The sequence below is a fragment of the Cnephaeus nilssonii genome, assembly GCF_951640355.1.
Source record: "Cnephaeus nilssonii genome assembly, chromosome: 3".
In the NCBI taxonomy this organism is placed as follows: domain Eukaryota; kingdom Metazoa; phylum Chordata; class Mammalia; order Chiroptera; family Vespertilionidae; genus Cnephaeus; species Cnephaeus nilssonii.
In genome coordinates, this window is record NC_137074.1 from 102,471,302 (window position 1) to 102,488,497 (window position 17,196).

Consider the following 17,196-nt stretch of genomic DNA (forward strand, 5'->3'; position numbering starts at 1 on the left):
AAATCTGTGTCTTGGATTAAACATTCATGGCATCTATATAGTGAACAAAAATACACAAAGTATTCCACCTCTAATGAAAGTTTAATCAGGATCTGATAACAGGGGCTCACAGAGAGCCCGGGGCAGCAGCTGTGGTGTGATCTCCTTGCTGGTCAAAGGTAGGGGTAGCAGTCCTCACCTGGCCACCTGTGACAGCCACCACATCTCTCCACTGCCAGACCTCTCGTCCATCTTAACTGCTTCCTTCCTTCTTTTCTGTACATTATATAACTAAATGGCTGTGGCATTCCTGGACCAGGAACAAAGCTCCCAGGAGCTGGATTTGGAGGAGATAACTAGGAAAATTTCTTTTCTTGACAAATGGAGGGAAATCTTTAGTTATCACAGGTAAGATGCTCTCGTTTTCTCATTTTTCTATTTCTAGAAATAGAACCAGAGGGATTTTAGGTGTTTAAGTAATCATCTTTTATCCTTGCTTCATGAAAAGCTTCCATTATCAATTTACATTTAAAACACTTCAGGCATAACTATTTGCAGAAAAAGACTTTCCCAGTAAGGCTGGGTTGAGGAGGTTTGCATGTGAGGGTGGAAAAGAGTAATTTTCTTGATGTTTTCTCTTTCCTCTTTAGGTTGGGAACCAATAATACAGCTTCTCAGGTAATTGCTTTTCTCAAAGCCAATGTGTTTCCTTCTAGTTGCTTCTTCAAACAGCCATGTTAACAGCAAAATCCACTTATTCTATGCACATAATGTCACTCAGGCACCGGCATTTAACATGTGAAAACATACAGCTAGAAAGCCTGCTGAATATCTTTTCTTGTGCTTTCTTTTTTCATACAAATCTCTTTCTACTTTTAAGAGCTATTTTTCATCATTAAAGCACCATATGGTTATTATTTTAGCAAAAAGTAATATTAGAATCTAGAGTTCCCACACTTGTGAAATGACACTGTATTTTGAGAACAAAGAGCTCAGTGTCCCTGAAGAAAAGCAGTTTTGAAAACACTTACCTTTATTCAACTTCTGAGAAATTGTTTTCCTTCACCATTTTCAAAGGAGAGGAAGATGACAGGATTCTGGTGTTAAGAAAGTATTTTAAAATCTGTTATACAATGCAAGATTAAAAAATGTTTGTATTTCATGCCACCTGAAAAGGTTAGACAGTAATAGACTTTGTATTTAGATACTAATTCAATCATTGAATAAACACAGCACAAAATATTAAGGTGATTTTCAGTAGTATATGATATGATCAAACAATGGAATTATTAATACTTTAACCACAACACTAAAGCATCTTGCCCCAACTAACCTGTGATCAAAAGCCTTATTTGTGCTACTCTCTTAACCATAGTCTAAATGAGAATCAGGGAGATAGTGATTGTATTTTAGTCCTGGAAGTATTAAATGGAGATAGCTGACATTTGGGGTAATAGAATGCTCAAATGATAAAACAACCTTTGAAAGAAAATAAATAAATAAACGCCAAGTTATGCCTTATGCAGGTGGTGGAAATCCCTGGCACAAAGGTAAAGATTTTCCATTTGATTTACAAAATGCATCTTATCCCATCAGTAGCCTGTGACTTGGATGCTATATTTCTGAGATAAGAAAGCATCTTCGCCTCTAGGAATCCAGAAAAACTAAGAAAGCAGTTTCTTTCATGCTTCAGCTACCAATAGGGCAGATTTGTTTCATAACATTAGTGTAGAAGTTAAGTAAATTGGAAGAAGAGTTAATGCTAACATATTTAAATGCCATAAAATCAGTCACAAAAAAATAAAAATAGATTTTTTACCTTAAAGATGGGGCATGAATTTTTTTTTTTTAAAGAAGAAAATTAGCCCTAGCTGGTTTGGCTCAGTGGATAGAGCATCAGCCTGTGGACTGAAGGGTCCCAGGTTCAATTCTGGTCAAGGGCACATGCCCAGGTTGCAGGCTTGATCCCAGTAGGGGAAGTGCAGGAGGCAGCCGATCAATGATTCTCTTTCATAATTCTATCTCTCTCTCCCTCTCATTTCCTCTCTGAAATCAATAAAAATGTATTTTTTTAAAAAGAAAGAAGAAAATTATACTCACTTATTGGGGAATAGGAATCTGAGAAAAGTAAAAGGAGGTAACTTGAGTTCATTTATTGGCCAGTTAACAACATAATAAAAAATACCTGGTATAGACTTGAAAGAGTTACCTGTTATGTATAAGATGCTATCCTCTCAAAACAAGACAAACTGACATTTATATTCTTCTCTAAACATAATTTCGAGTCAAGATCTTAATAGCATTAATTATGCTTCCATAGTTTCATTTAACCTCCTCGAGTCACATAAATCTTAGGAGAAGCCCCTTTGACGCAGACACTGGGGTTTTTCTGCCTTTTTTATTGCTATGTATCACAATTTTCAGACATCTTGGAAAGGGAGACAACATTTTCTGATAAAAAGTATTTCAGAGAGAAAGAAAGAAAAGGGGAGAGGTCATCACAGCACTGTTTGCTTTGTTTTTTTGGTGGTGGCATGTGACATAGAATCATGAAGGCAGCCGTGTGTCTGCTGATAAGAGTGAAGATGGATCAGGAACGCCTCAGCCCAAAAGACATGGACTCTTGCCATCAAGTGGCCCTTGTTCTACTCCCAAGCCCTCTATCATCTCTTCAAAATCGAACAGCTTTCCTATCTCCCTAGCAATGGCCACGGTGAGTACAGCTTGTCAATTAAACATGAAATGAAACGTAATCTTCCCCAAGCAACAGGGCTGGAGAATCTTATCTGCTGTCATGTGAGAGCATTATGAAGATAAGACTACCGACGGTTGTTATTGGTAGAAGGAGGATATAATTAAAATGACTTATTTATAGTATTTTTCAAGGGCACTGCTGATGTTACAGTCTTTTCCTCCCAAACACTGAGTCTCTCTTTATTCACTTCCTGGACCTGACCGTTAAATTTGAGGGAACAAAGTCAGATGAGTCACCCTGTAAGGTAGGGTAGGGTAGGTTGGCTGGGGAGTGCTACAAACATGCAAGACAATGTCGAGGGGTGAGACAGGACCCTGTCCACGTGTGGGCAGGCGGGAGGGAGGTGGGGACCTGTGCCAGCCCCAGGCCTGGGCAAGAGCTGATCTCAGGAAAAAAAGGTGTCCTTGGGCTGCCAACTAATATGCAGATTTGAAAAAAACACATGATATTTGAGGATCCAAGTAGATCTGGAAGCTTCTGGTCCTAAGGACCATTTGCTTATTTCAAAACTTGGCCAGGGTGGGTGCGAAAGGCTGTGGAGACCCAGCTAGGAGGCAGGACCAATGGCAACTCACTGGACTAAACAGGCCAGGGCTGGAGGCAGGGCTTTGGCAAATGTCCCAAAGAACCAGCTGTCATGGTCAAAGAGTCACATTGGAAACGGGAAGCTCAGCCAGGGACGGAGCCAGGAAAACAGTACCTGCTAGGTGTGAGATCCCTCCAATTGCACGACCCTCCAATATAGCCCCCACATTCACCTCATCCCCCAACTTCACCCTGTATTCTAGAGCCTTGGGCAGAGACCTTCCCCGGGACCCTAAAAGCAAGAGGAGGAAGAAGCCCCTCCTTCCTGACCACAGGCTGTCCTGCACCCGGGCACGGGTGCAGACACCTCCGGGCCGAGCCTGGCCATCTGAGCACACAGCAGCAACAGGTGCCCTGTGCTTACAGCTCCGCGGTCCGGCACCGTCCTCGGCCCCTGCTGAGGGGGTTACTGAGGGGGCCTGGAAGCCCTTCAGGGGGAGTCACAGTCTCCACCTGTTTTGTTTTATTTAATCCTCACCCAAGCATATGCTTACTGATTTGAGAGAGAGAGAGAGAGAGAGAGAGAGAGAGAGAGAGAGAGAGAAACATCTATGTGAGAGAAACATGGATTGGTTGCCTCCCTTACATGGCCCAAGCATCATCCCATAACCTTTTGGCGTATGGGATGATGCTCCCACCAACTGAGCCACCCAGCCAGGGCTGTACCTGCTTTTTGAGCAAAGAGGTGGAGCTGGCCGGACCACAGTGTTTCCTACTCTGAATATGGCCTTTCCTTAAGCTCCCCAGATTTAGGGACTCCAGCCCCGCCCCCACCTCCCTCACTCCATTGCTTTTTATCATGCATGTTCTCACAGGCCCCACTGTCACATGTGTAGTACAAGTGTACTGGACACCTATCTGCTCCTTCTCATCAAAAGTCTTTCCACCTCAATCCACCTTCCCTCTTCTACTCAAACGCCAGAGGTCACAGAAGATAGGTCAGCAGGGCTCTCATAAGATGCTACACTTTGCTTGCTGGCCTCCCAGCCCCTGGGTGGTGCCTTCACTTGTGTCTTAGGTATCTATCTAGTGAATCCTCCCCTTTGGGTAATGAAGACAGTTGATGCGTCATCCTGTGAGTGTAACCAGCCTCCATGGTTACACGGCCACACTATGCTGGAGGAACAAAAGTTAGAGCAACTAGCTGTATTTTACTGGCCAAGATAATGCTTTTAATGAACACCCTCTAATAAAAATGTAGTATTGAAATAAATGCCTATGGAGAATACCACTTTAAAATTTATATATATATATATATATATATATATGGAAGTAGGCTACATTTTGTGTGAAAGAGAGAGAAACTATAATTCTCTACTGGTATTTGCCTGTGTATGCTGCAGAAATTCCAGACGAGTGCATAGCATGGAGCCATGGGAGCATGGGGACCAGAGGCACGGGTGTGAGGGAGTCTTTCTCAGCGGCCTTCTTGTACTCTGGATTTTGAACCATGTGAATATACAATCTATTTTTAAAAACACACATACAAACTTTAAAAATAGAAAAATGCATTCACAGATGCTTCCAGAGCCTTCCAGTCCCCCTCTGTTCTGTGGAGGCAGGAGAGTCTGGATCTGAATTCTCTCCTTTCTCCACGAACACAAACACCATGCAGTTGGACACCTCCCCACTGACTTTTCCATCGCAGTTCTCTGCCTTTGGAGAAGACTGGGATACAAAGGAGTCGGACCACTATAACCTGAAATGGATTGATGGAGTATTAAGGAAGTCCCAGAAGTAGAGATGACTGATTTTTCTTTAAAAAAAAAAAAAAAAAAGATTTGGGCTTATTCCCATTATATGGGCCAGATGATAGGGTGTCCTTTAAATAGTGGTCCCATTAATTAAACACTCCCTGGGACTTGAAGATGACACCTTGGGGTTCTGAATACGTGTGTCCCAGGAGGTCGTTTAGAAGCTTGGCCAATTCTACACGTTTTGGCAGTGCGGCCGCCTGGCAAATTATCAGAGCTATTGAATCCTAACACCCACTGAATTATGCATTTTTGTCGCCATTCTGCTGTCTTCTTCCCCCTCTGTTTGAAGTAGGCATGCGTGGGACTTCCTGCCCTTGGCACACACTCTTCGTTGGGAATCTGCTCAGGAAGTAGGGTTAGGTGAAGGGCCCTGTGTACCCTTGCTTTCCCCAGCGCTCCTATCTCTCACCTTTTGTGGCCCTATTTCCAATATTATAGCCTTCTTCCTCCCCCATCTAACATCTGAGGTGGACGCGCTGCCGTGAGCTCTGGTCAGGACGGCGGGTCCAGGGGAGCTGATGGAGCTCGTGCACCTGCCTCTGGGCTCTCCCACCAGCCCCACGCCTGCCTTCCTTCCCTCCAGCGGCAATTTTCCATCCTCCTCCACAACCACACCCTCCGGAACCCAACCTAGAACACACTCCTGTAGCCTCTTTTACTGGCAGCAAATAAGCACACCTTGGTGTATTGGCATCTCTCCCCAGCAGGATCACACTACACTGGCTGGACCGCATGTAATGCTGGGAGAGCAAGTATTCTGGGGAGACTGTAATAGATGAAGCTGTAATAGAGAACAGAGGGCAGCAGGCAAAGAGATGGCTTTTGGGGAGCAGGAAGCACAGCCTGGTGGCCACAGCGTAAGGTCTGGCCGATAGATGGGCCCCAGGTTATGTTTACGTAATTCATTAATTCACCGCTCTGGCTGATCCCCTGGAGAGGCGTTTCAGCAGGGATCATTCGTGTGCCACTTCAGAGGCACCCTCTAACCTGAGACTGATGGTAGTGCTCCCTCCTCCTCTGGCTTTCTGTCCGGTTTATCCAATGGGAATTCGGAAGGGAGACTGGAGGGAGGGAAGGGAATGAAGTCAGGTTGTGCAAAGCTGGCTGGATCCCCCTCCTCCGATGCAGTCCTCTCCCTAGGACTCTCCTTCTTGGTTCAGGTAACCACTCCTCCCCCCTGCATTAGTCATTGTGGTTTCCCTTTAAGTAGCCCACATCTTTTTAAATAGTTCCTCTATTAAACTTTCCTCAAGTTAATCACCCTGACTTGAGAGAGCCACTGTTTCCTGCTGGGACCCTGACTGGTATATGTTGAAAGGCTTGCATTTGGGTCCTGGCACTGCCATTTACTAATTATGTAACCTTGGGCATCCCAATTAATTGCTCTGGGCCTCAAGATCTTTACATGTAAAATGAAAGGGTTGAATTAGATTTTTTTTAAAATTATTAAACAAATGCTTATTGTGAGATACTCTGTACCAGGCACTACTCCAGATGTGGACAAATCCATGGCAAACACAACCCCGCCTAGAGCCTAGTCTGATGGGCTAAGATGCACTAACCCTGACAATCTCTGCTCCATGATGGGCCAGTAATTTTTAAGAAAAGATTTAGGGAAGGAGTTTCAAAGAGAATTATTCTACTTCATGTTGGGTGGGGGTGGGGGGTAGAAGAGGACTGGACTGGACCAGGTTGTCCCAAGGAAACTCTAAGCCCAGTGACAAGGGACAAACAGTTGGGATAAGGAAATTAAACCTGGTGAGTGTGTGTATGTGTGTGTGTGTTAATGATCATCATCATTATCATCATCACAACAAACAGGAAAGAGGTATCCATTACAAATCCTAGAAAACAAAGTGAAAAGAGAAAAACTATAAACTATATTTGTCTGTATTAAATAGTAATGACCATTACAATCATTTAGTAAGACCACTTACCATTGTTTCTAGTGACCAGGCAGCAGAGCAACATATGTATGTCACTGAACATGTATCCGGTTAATCTTGTAAATTACATTTGATGTAAAATAAACAGTAAGATGAAGCTCCTTTGCTGTCACTCTAACCAGTGGGGTTGGCCTGAGGCCTGCAGGCCTCTGTCCTAGGCCTCCCAGGTGCATCCGGATGGTGACACTCTGCAACAGAAACAGGAGATGGGATGGTTTGACTTGCAGAATTTTTCTAATTGAATTTTTATTCTAAGCCTTTTTAGTCTCGACAGTCTTAGTCTCTGCATTCACACACAGCTTCTCCCTCATTCCTGCCAGCCTCCGGTCTTTTTCCCTGTGTTAGGACTTTCTTCCTACCTCACAGACAGGCTGATTCACAAAGGTGGTAACACCCTCCGTTTACTCAGCACTCATGGTCCTTTTCTCTTTCAAGGATAACCATGTTAACCAAGCAGGGGTTCTCCCCATTTTGGGATAAGCAAATAAAGCTTACAGCGGCTGGGCAGCCTGTGGAGTTCATATGGTCAGTAGGAGCATAACTGGGACTTCTCTGCACTGGTCGGCCTTTCCTCTGAGCTATGTAGCCTTGATGGCAGGGAACCACTTTTTGTCACTTTCAGTCCTCTGCTGGGGATGTCCTGGGCTAGTGGCCCTCTTTGGCCGTGGTACAGACTAAGTCTGTGTCTTCTAAGAGAAGGCTCTGTGCCCGTCTGCTCCCTCTTCTTGATTGGCAGTCACAGATGGCACATACAGGATTAACCTTTTGCACTCGGATGTCGAGTGTGACTCGACACGGTTAGCATTAGAATAAAGGAATCGAGAAAAAAGCAAGCGAGTGCAAAGGGTTAAAGCTGGGGAGGCAACCAGTGGTGTTAGAATGGGCACACATTCCAGCTCTGCTTCTGCGAGCTGGGTGACCTTTGGCAAATACTTCTCTGTAAAGCGGCGGGGGGGGGGGGGGGTGTTAATAATGTACCTACCTCAAAGAATTAAATTAACGTAGTGATTGTAAAGCACTAACCCAGTGCCTGGTGCATAAAAATACTCAATAAATGCCAGTTGTCATTTGCCAGCCTAGTTGAAATGCCACCTCCAAAGCCTTCCCAAGTGCTTCAGTCAGAGGTTCTCTCTCCTTCCTTTGTTCCTTCGTGGTACTTTGCACTTGATTTGTGGAGTTTCACACCTCTGTCTTGTACATAGTTGTGGGATGTTAGACTTTTCACATATCTATAGCCCACACAGAATTAGCTCATGCTAAACAATGAATACACCTCTGATTATGAATGGATCCCCTTTTTTCATGTGTTTGGTTTATAAAGGCTTGTTTCCATTTTGATGGTTTCAAATCTCAATGTACTATCAAGTTCTCTGGAAAACCTTAAAGATTCTGGGGCAAGAGAACAGAGAATGCTTGTTTAATATCATTGAAACCACTATTGTACTCAGGACAGAAACACAGTCCTGTATATTCCTTTTTAAGAGAGAGAGAGAGAGAGAGAGAGAGAGAGAGAGAGAGAGAGATTTCCTCCTTTAGGTTTACTTCTTTTTATTTATTTTTTTAACTAGAGGCCCGGTGCATGAAATTCATGCACTTGGGGTGGGGGGTGTCCCTCAGCCTAGCTTAGTGGGCCTAAGCTGTCAGTTGGACATCCTTAGCATTGCCACAGAGGTGGGAGAGGCTCCCACCACTGCCACTGTGCTCGCTAGCCCAGGGAGCACACTGACCACCAGGGTAGCTCCTGAGTTGAGTGCCTGCCCCCTGGTGGTCAGCACACATCATAGTGACCGGTTATTCCACCATTCAGTCATTTGCATATTAGCCTTTTATTATGTAGGATATGCTGTAGATGAGGCCCCCTAGAACCATAAGAAATGCAAAAAATTCACTGTTAACTCATTCTCGAATTGCCCCCACTTAAAATCAAATTGTCCCCTCCTCCCCACCCCCCCACCCCCCCCCCCCCGTGGGGAGTATGCTGCACCTTGGGAACCACTGGGCTTGACACTTTTCCTCTCTGAGCTTCATTTCTGAATACATACGCATATACCATGGGAATTGTAATCTCTTCTCCGCCTACCTCACTGGGTTGTCATGAGGAGGTTCTGAGCTAATGAAATGTCTCATCAAGTAAGTGATGTCTAAATGGGAAGGGATTGTTATTTTTAAGCTCATGGGTACCCTCGCAGGTAGCAGGTGCTGATTAGGGGAGGAGGGCATGATTGTTTCCTGGGACTGTAGCTATGGAAGCTTTGCAGAGGGTTCCGCAGGCCTCGGAGGGGCGGGCTTGGGCCAGCAGCCCTGTAGCATTAGTCATCCCTGAAGGCGCTGATGGGGGGCAGGGAGTTAGGGGGGCGCTAGGGGGGTTGCGAGGCTGAAGGAGGAGTAACTGTCAAACCTTCCCCCTTGACGCCATTCTTTAAATTGTACATGGCTGTTTCACAGCTGTACCTGCTCAGGGCAGGGCTCCAATCTCCTGGAGTGGGGGTGGGGCTGGGCCAGGGCGGAGCCAGGCGGGCTAGGAGGGTGGGTTTAGCTGCGCCCCCAGCGAGGTTCAGCGTGCTTCCTCTGCAGAGATGGTGCTGCTGCTGGGGGGGGGGGGTAGGATCTGACCCTGGGGGGCTGCTCAGGCCTGCCTCCACCCGGGTCTGGAGTTGTAGGGAGGAGAGGCGTGCCCAGCCCTAGCGAAGGGGGCCCAGCAGCTGCCGGCCACGGGCCCCAGGTGCCTCGGGGGCGCTGACGGGTGGTTGCCGGTGTGCTCTTGTTTTGGGCGCCCCTGGCGGGGGTGGCAGGGGAAGAGATCAGGAGTCGGAGGCGCAGGCTGCAGGTACCCCTGAGGCTGGGTCTTCTCCCCATCCTGTCAGCCTCCCCGTCCCCCTGGGGGTGTGGGGGCTGGGGTAGGATGTCCGAGCAGGGGGATTGGAAGAGTTCCCCGTGGCCACTTCCTCTTCCTTCTTTGCAGTCCAAGCTACTGTCAAGCACTCTCCTCAGACCCCCAGGAACTTGGCTCTGGACGCCTGCCCCCTGCTGCACACCTAGCCTCCTGCTGGTCTGTCAATATGCAAATTGGTCATTACTGGGACACCGTAACAGACAATTAGCATATTACCTCTTTATATGTATAGATTGATTTCAGAGACAGGAAGGGAGAGGGAGAGAGAGATAGAAAACCTTAAAGATTCTGGGGCAAGAGAACAGAGAATGCTTGTTTAATATCATTGAAACCACTATTGTACTCAGGACAGAAACACAGTCCTGTATATTTCTTTTTAAGAGAGGGAGAGAGAGAGAGAGAGAGAGAGAGAGAGAGAGAGAGAGAGAGAGAGATTTCCTCCTTTAGGTTTACTTCTTTTTATTTATTTTTTTAACTAGAGGCCCGGTGCATGAAATTCGTGCACTTGGGGTGGGGGGTGTCCCTCAGCCTGGCTTAGTGGGCTGTTTCACAGCTGTACCTCCCATAAATGATGAGAGAGAATCATTGATCGGCTGCCTCCTGCACACCCCCTACTGGGGATGGAGCCCAGAAACCACACATGTGACCTGACCTGGAATTGAACTGTGACCTCCTGGTTCATAGGTTGATGCTCAACCACTGAGCAATACCGGCTTGGCTATTCCTTTTTTTCTGGAGCAAGTCATGAATATAGGGACAGCAGCACAAGAACAGAGCCACCGCCTGGCGTGTACTTCGTGGGGTAAAAGGAGAGATGGCTAGCAATGAAAGGGGATACAAGGACTACATCAAATAGGGATTATATAGGTTTAGGGTTGGCACACTGAGCTTTCAGGATAAAATGTCCTCAGTGAACCTAACATGGATCTTTTGCACAGGACTTTACAATTAAACTAGAGAAGTGTAGCTCTAAATGTAGGAAGGGGACAGGCCACCTCCATGGTTTCACTGCCTTAGTTAAGGTTGATGAGGAACGTGTCTCAGAAGAATTATCTTCCTTTGAACTCACCGTTTGTATTCCCTCCTCTCAGAAGCTGCGGCAGAGCCTCTTTGGAAATACGGTCTATGTCTTCAGCTGTGATTGGAAAAAGGCCTGTTTCAGGTTCCATGATCCTTTTTCTGACCTGGCTTTTGCTTTGGAAGTGGGAAAGGTAATAGCAGGTGACAGTTTTTAAAAACCCCAATTCCATATTCCTTATCTATGTTTCCCTTTATTCTCATCTCATTACATGTTTTCATTGTAATAACTTGTAGAAACATATCAATAATTTAAAAATTGAGCTTAAATGATAACAGACTGTTTAATAAAATTATAACTTACTGTCTGAGTTGTAACAAAAGCTCAGACTTCTTTTTCTTCTCTCTCCCTCCTTGTAACTTCCAATTTTCCCGGATCTTTACCCAAGTCCTAAGCATCCCTGAGGATTTAGAGGCAGCAGATCTAGCAACTTCTCTCTGGCTTATTCAAAACCTCAATAATTCATATCATTGATCAGCAGTCACACAGAAGTTCGAGAGCTAGACATCTATTTCCTCGTCTCCTACAAATGTGCAAGTTGATGTGAAGCAGGGGCGCCAGGGAGTCAGGGGGGAAGAGAGCATACACCCCCAGGTGCCAGTGCTCCATAAGGAAGTTGATCGCTGCAGATTCCAGCTTGGCAGCAGCCCATGGAGAAGGGTGGGTCAGTGTAGTACAACGTCCCTTGCTCAGTCTAGGGGTTGCTGTACACCAGAAAGGACGGGCTGCACAGAAGAACAGGGCATGATATCCATTTGCATGAGTTCTCCCTTGGAACGTCAGCCCTGAGAGGCTCCGTTACAATTGTGAAGCTCTGCACCTAGCCTTACCATTCATCTTCCCCTTTGCAGGGAGGTGCCCAAAGCGTTCAGATGGCCGTACAAGGATTGATCATCAAGCACTTGCTGTTTACAAGGGAGGAGAAAGACTGTAACTTCCACAGGTAAGGAGAAGTACTTGGAAGAGTCACTCATTTCATGAGAACCTTTACATGCTAAGTAATGACAGCAGAAATCCCTGGGTCCCCTCAGGAAGGAGACTTGCTCACAAACAAAAATGGGGCTGGTTCTTCCCTCGGAGCTGGATTCTGTGATGGGGACCGCTCTCCTGGAGTTACTCTCAAAGCGCAGTTGCAGAATAATGCTGACAGTTTTATGCTCTGCTGCAGATCACCCTGTCAGGTAGAATAAAGCACCAGGTCTTGGGTAGGCTTCCTTGATAATATTCGACAGGAAGTTTCAACCTAGCAATTCCAGGGAGGGACAAAATGGCAATGAAAACCCCTGATAAGTGAAGGACAAATATTCCTCTCTACTCAGGCTACCAAAGTACAGTGTTTGGTAGTTGCCATTAGTTCAAATTACTTTATTCTTAGAAGTTAACAAACCCTATTGTTTGCAAAACTTTATGCTTGCTATTAAAGAAAATATATATAAGTAAAAGGCATCTATTTGCCTTCAAACAAGATAAGTCATCACCAAAACTGGAACTAAACGTACAATATATTCTAAGGTAGTGAATTGCCAGGTTCCTTAGAAGCAGAGCGAGCTGAAATTCCTTATATGAGGGGTTAATGAAGGGAATGCCCTCAGTTGAAACCTGGGAGAAAGAGTGGGAAGCAGGATGAGGAAGGAGAGGCTGAGAAAGAATAGGATTCTGAACAGTGACTCTAAATGACACACTAGATCAGATGGATTTAGTTGACATTTACAGAATAATTCACCCCAAAACTATGGAATATACATTCATTTCAAGTGCACATGGGTCTAAAGATAGACCACATGTTAGGACACAAAACAAGTCTCTACAAGTTCAAGAAGACTGAAATCATATCAAGCATCTTCTCAGATCACAATGGCATGAAATTAGAAATCAACTACAGTAAAAGCACCCCAAAACATTCAAATACATGGAGGCTAAATAGAATGTCATTAAACAATGAATGGGTTACCAATGAAATCAAGAAAGACATAAAAAACTTCCTGGAAACAAATTAAAATGAACATACAACTACCCAAAATCTCTGGGACACAACAAAAGCAGTGCTGAGAGGGAAGTTCATAGCACTACAGGCCTACTTTAAAAAACAAGAAAAATTTACAATAAATTATTTAACCCTACAACTTCACAAGAATTAGAAAGAGAACAAGAAAAACCTAGAGTGAATAGAAGGAAGGAAAGAATAAAGATCAGAGCAGAAATAAATGACATAAAGACTGAAAAAACAATACAAAAAATAAATGAAACCAAGAACTGGTTCTTTGAAAAGATAAACAAGATTGATGAACCTTTAGACACATTTCATCAAAAAACAAAGAGATGGCCCAAATAAATAAAATCAGAAACAAAAGCCGTGAAGTAACAACTGACATTACAAAAATACAAAGGATTATAAGGAAATACTATGAACAACTATATGCCAATAAATTGGACAATGTGGATGAAATGGAAAAATTCCTGAAAAAATTCCTAAAAAAATACAATCTTCCAAAACTGAATCAGGAAGAGCCAGAAAACCCAAATAGGCCAATAGCAACTGATAAAATTAAAGCAGTAATTTAAAAAAAAAAAAAAAACAACTCCTGGCAAACAAAAGCCCTGGTATGGATGGCTTCACAGGAGAGTTTTACCAAACATTAAAAGAACTAACACCTATCCTCAACAAACTATTCCAAAAAATTCAAGAGGAAGGAACACTTCTGAGCTCTTTCTATGAGGCAAACATTATCCTAGATAATGACACTACAAAGAAAGAAAATTATAAGCCAATATCCTTGATGAACACAGGTGCTAAAATCCTCAACAAAATATTAGAAAATTGGATCCAGCGATATATTAAAAAGATTATACACCATGACCTAGTGGGATTTGTTTCAGGGATGCAAGGCTGGTACAATATTCACAAATCAATAAATGTGATACATCACATAAAGAAACTGAAAGGAAAAAAATCACATGATCATATCAACGGATGCAGAAAAAGCATTTGACAAAATACAGCACCCATTTTTGATAAAAACTCCCAGCAAAGTGGAAATAGAGGGATCATACCTCAATATAATAAAGGCCATATATAACAAACCTATAGCCAATGTCATACTCAAATGGCAAAAACTAAAACCATTTCTCCTAAGACTAAGAACAAGACAGGAATGTCCACTTTCACTACTCTTATTCAACTAGAAGTCTTAACTACAGCAATCAGAGAAGAAGAAAACATAAAAGACATCCAATTTGGAAATGAGGAAGTAAAACTCTCAATATTCGCAGATGATATGACATTGTACATAGAAGACCCTAAAGACTCCACCAAGAAACTACTAGATTTAATTAATGAATTCGGCATTGTAGCAGGATACAAAATTAAAACCCAGAAATCAATGGCATTTTTATACACCAATAATGAATTTTCAGAAAGAGAAACTAAACAAACAATCCCATTTACCACTGCAACAACAAAATATTAAGATATTTAGAAATAAACTTAACCAAGGAGGTAAAAGACTTATATTCAGAAAACTACAGGATATTGAAAAAAGAAATAGAGGAAGATATAAACAAGTGGAAGAATATACTGTGTTCATGTATATTCTGTATATTCTGTAGCAGTGGAAGAATATACTGGTAAAATTAACATCATTAAAATGTCCATACTACCCAAAGCAATCTATAGATTCAATGTAATCCCTATTAAATTACCAACAGCATAATTCACAGATCTAGAAAAAATACTCCAAAAATGTATCTGGAACCTGAATAGCCACAGCAATCTTGAGAAAGAAAAACAAAGATGAAGGAAACACAATACCAAATATCAAGTTATACTACAAATCCACCATAATCAAAACAGCTGGTACTGGCACAAGAGCAGACATATAGATCAATGGAACAGAACAGAGACACCAGAAATCAACCCAAGTCATTACACTCAGTTAATATTGGACAAAGGAGGCAAGAGCATGCAATGGAGTCAAGACAGTCTCATTAAAGAGTGTTGGGAAATTTGAACAGATACTTGCAAAATAGTGTTGAGAAAATTGAACAGATATATGCAAAAAAAAAAAAAAAGAAACTAGTTCATTTTTACACCATACACAAAAATACTAGTAAGCTCAAATGGATAAAAGATTTAAATGTAAGTCATGAAACCATAAAAATCCTAGAAAAAAAACCATAGGCAGCAAATCTCAGACATCTCTCATAGCAATATGTTTGTGGATACATCTAGGGCAAAGGAAACTAAGGAGAAAATAAACAAATGGGACTGCATCAAAAATTTTAAAGTCTGCATAGCAAAAGAAACCATCAACAAAATGAAAAGGTGCTGGGAAAAAATTGCACTGTATGGGCGAACATATTGATAAAATGTTACTATCCAAAATATATAAGGAATTCATGCAACTTAACAAAAGGAAGACAATCTAATTAAAAAATGAGCAAAGGACCTAAATGAACACTTATCCAAAGTGACAAATAGATATCCAAGAGACATATGAAAAAATGCTCAAAGTCACTAATCATCAGGAAGATGCAAATTAAAAAAATAATGAGGTATTACCTCACACCTGCCAAAATGGCTACCATCAACAAATCAACAAATGAGAAGGGCTAGAGAGGATGTGGAGAAAAGGGAACCCTAGTACACTGTTGGTGGAAATGCAGACTGGTGCAGCCATTATAGAAAACAGTATGGAGTTTTCTCAAAAAATTAAATATGGAACTGCCATTTGACCCAGTGACCCCTTAGGAATATGTCGTAAGAAACCCAAAACATCATTCAGAAAGAACATATGCATGCCTATGTTCATAGCAGTGCAATTTACAATAGCTAAGATCTGGAAACAGCCCAAGTGTCCATCAGTAGATGAGTGGATAAAAAAGCTGTGGTACATTTACACCAGGGAATACTATGCAGCAGTAAAAAAGGAGAATCTCTTACCCTTTGATACAGTATGGAGGGACCTTTGAGAGTATTATGCTAAGTGAAATGAGCCAAAGAAAGACAAGTATCACATGACCTCACTCATACGTAGAATCTAATGAACAAAATAAACTGATGAACAATATTGAACCAGAGACATAGAAGCATGGGACAGAGTGAGTGGGTAGAAAGAGATTCACCAAAGAACTTGTATGCATATATGAATAACCCATGGACACAGACAATAGTGTGGTGAAGGCCAGGGGCAGGGCGTGGGGAGGGCGGGCGGGCTAGAAGCAGTGAGTGGGGAGGAAGGGGACATATGTCATACTTTCAACAATAACGATTTATTTTTTAAAAAAGAATAGGGTTCTTGTGAAGTCTAGCCTCAACCTGATCCCGGGATCTCATTGCCCATCTACACCTGAGGGAGCAGGGCTTTGGTACCTCCACTCCATCAGGCATTGGCCTTGGCCATCCTGCAGGAGAGGCATAAGTCCTCCTCCCCTCTGGGCCAGGTGCCTCCAGTACTTCAGAGAAAGTTGGAAAGTAGGAGCCAGTAGCAGCAGTACTGGAAACAGCTGGGTGACATGTCCACCATCTAAGTAAAAGGGATCCCAGGGAATGTAGATGGAGCGCACACAATTTGCTGCATGAATGTAAAGCATTTAGCACAGTCCTGGCATGTGGCAAATATGAAATACATGGTGATGAGTAACTGCTGTGACAGATCAGCTCCACGAAGCCTCCCGCACCTTTCCAGCCATGCGTTCTCTCTCCTGTGCTCTCACAGCACTCTCTTTTGTTCTCATCCGCCTCCTACTAGGATGTTGAAGTATGAGGCTCCTTGTGACTCATTTCTGTATTGCCACAGAACTAGATGGATTCTATAAGTTATTGCTGAGTTAATTAGTGAAACCCTATGTGTTTCTTCCTTGGGACAACAGTTGTCAATGTAAAATACTGAGAAAACAGGCATAGTTAAGTATACGACTAAAGATGGGTTTCTATTTCCTGGGAGGTTGGGCAGCCTGAGATTATTACTCAATGGAGTGTAATGGTTAGGACTAGGGAATCAGGAGCCAGACTGCCCACATTCAAATCACTGCTCTACCACTTTAAAGATGAATGACCAGGGGCAAATTACTCAACCTCTCTGTCTTAACTTCACCTCTAAAATGGGAGTAGTAATAGTACCTACCTTGCAGGTTGTTGTGAGGACTAAATGAGGTGATATGTGTGAAGTGCTCAGTGAGTGCCAGGTGAGTGTCAGCTCCTGGTT

At 43.2% G+C, this 17,196-nt stretch overlaps 1 protein-coding gene across 1 annotated transcript in view; it reads left to right on the forward strand.

Moving 5' to 3' along the window:
- Positions 1 to 274: 274 nt before the first annotated feature.
- The window catches only part of MINDY4B (MINDY family member 4B), a gene marked incomplete at its 5' end in the record, with an annotated part of 40,741 nt that continues 23,819 nt past the window's right edge, over positions 275 to 17,196 (forward strand). The window contains 5 exons of the mRNA XM_079766344.1: positions 275 to 387; positions 630 to 657; positions 2,525 to 2,692; positions 11,007 to 11,126; positions 11,845 to 11,936. Coding sequence (XP_079622470.1) covers positions 275 to 387; positions 630 to 657; positions 2,525 to 2,692; positions 11,007 to 11,126; positions 11,845 to 11,936 — 521 coding nt within the window. The remainder of the gene's footprint in view (positions 388 to 629; positions 658 to 2,524; positions 2,693 to 11,006; positions 11,127 to 11,844; positions 11,937 to 17,196) is intronic.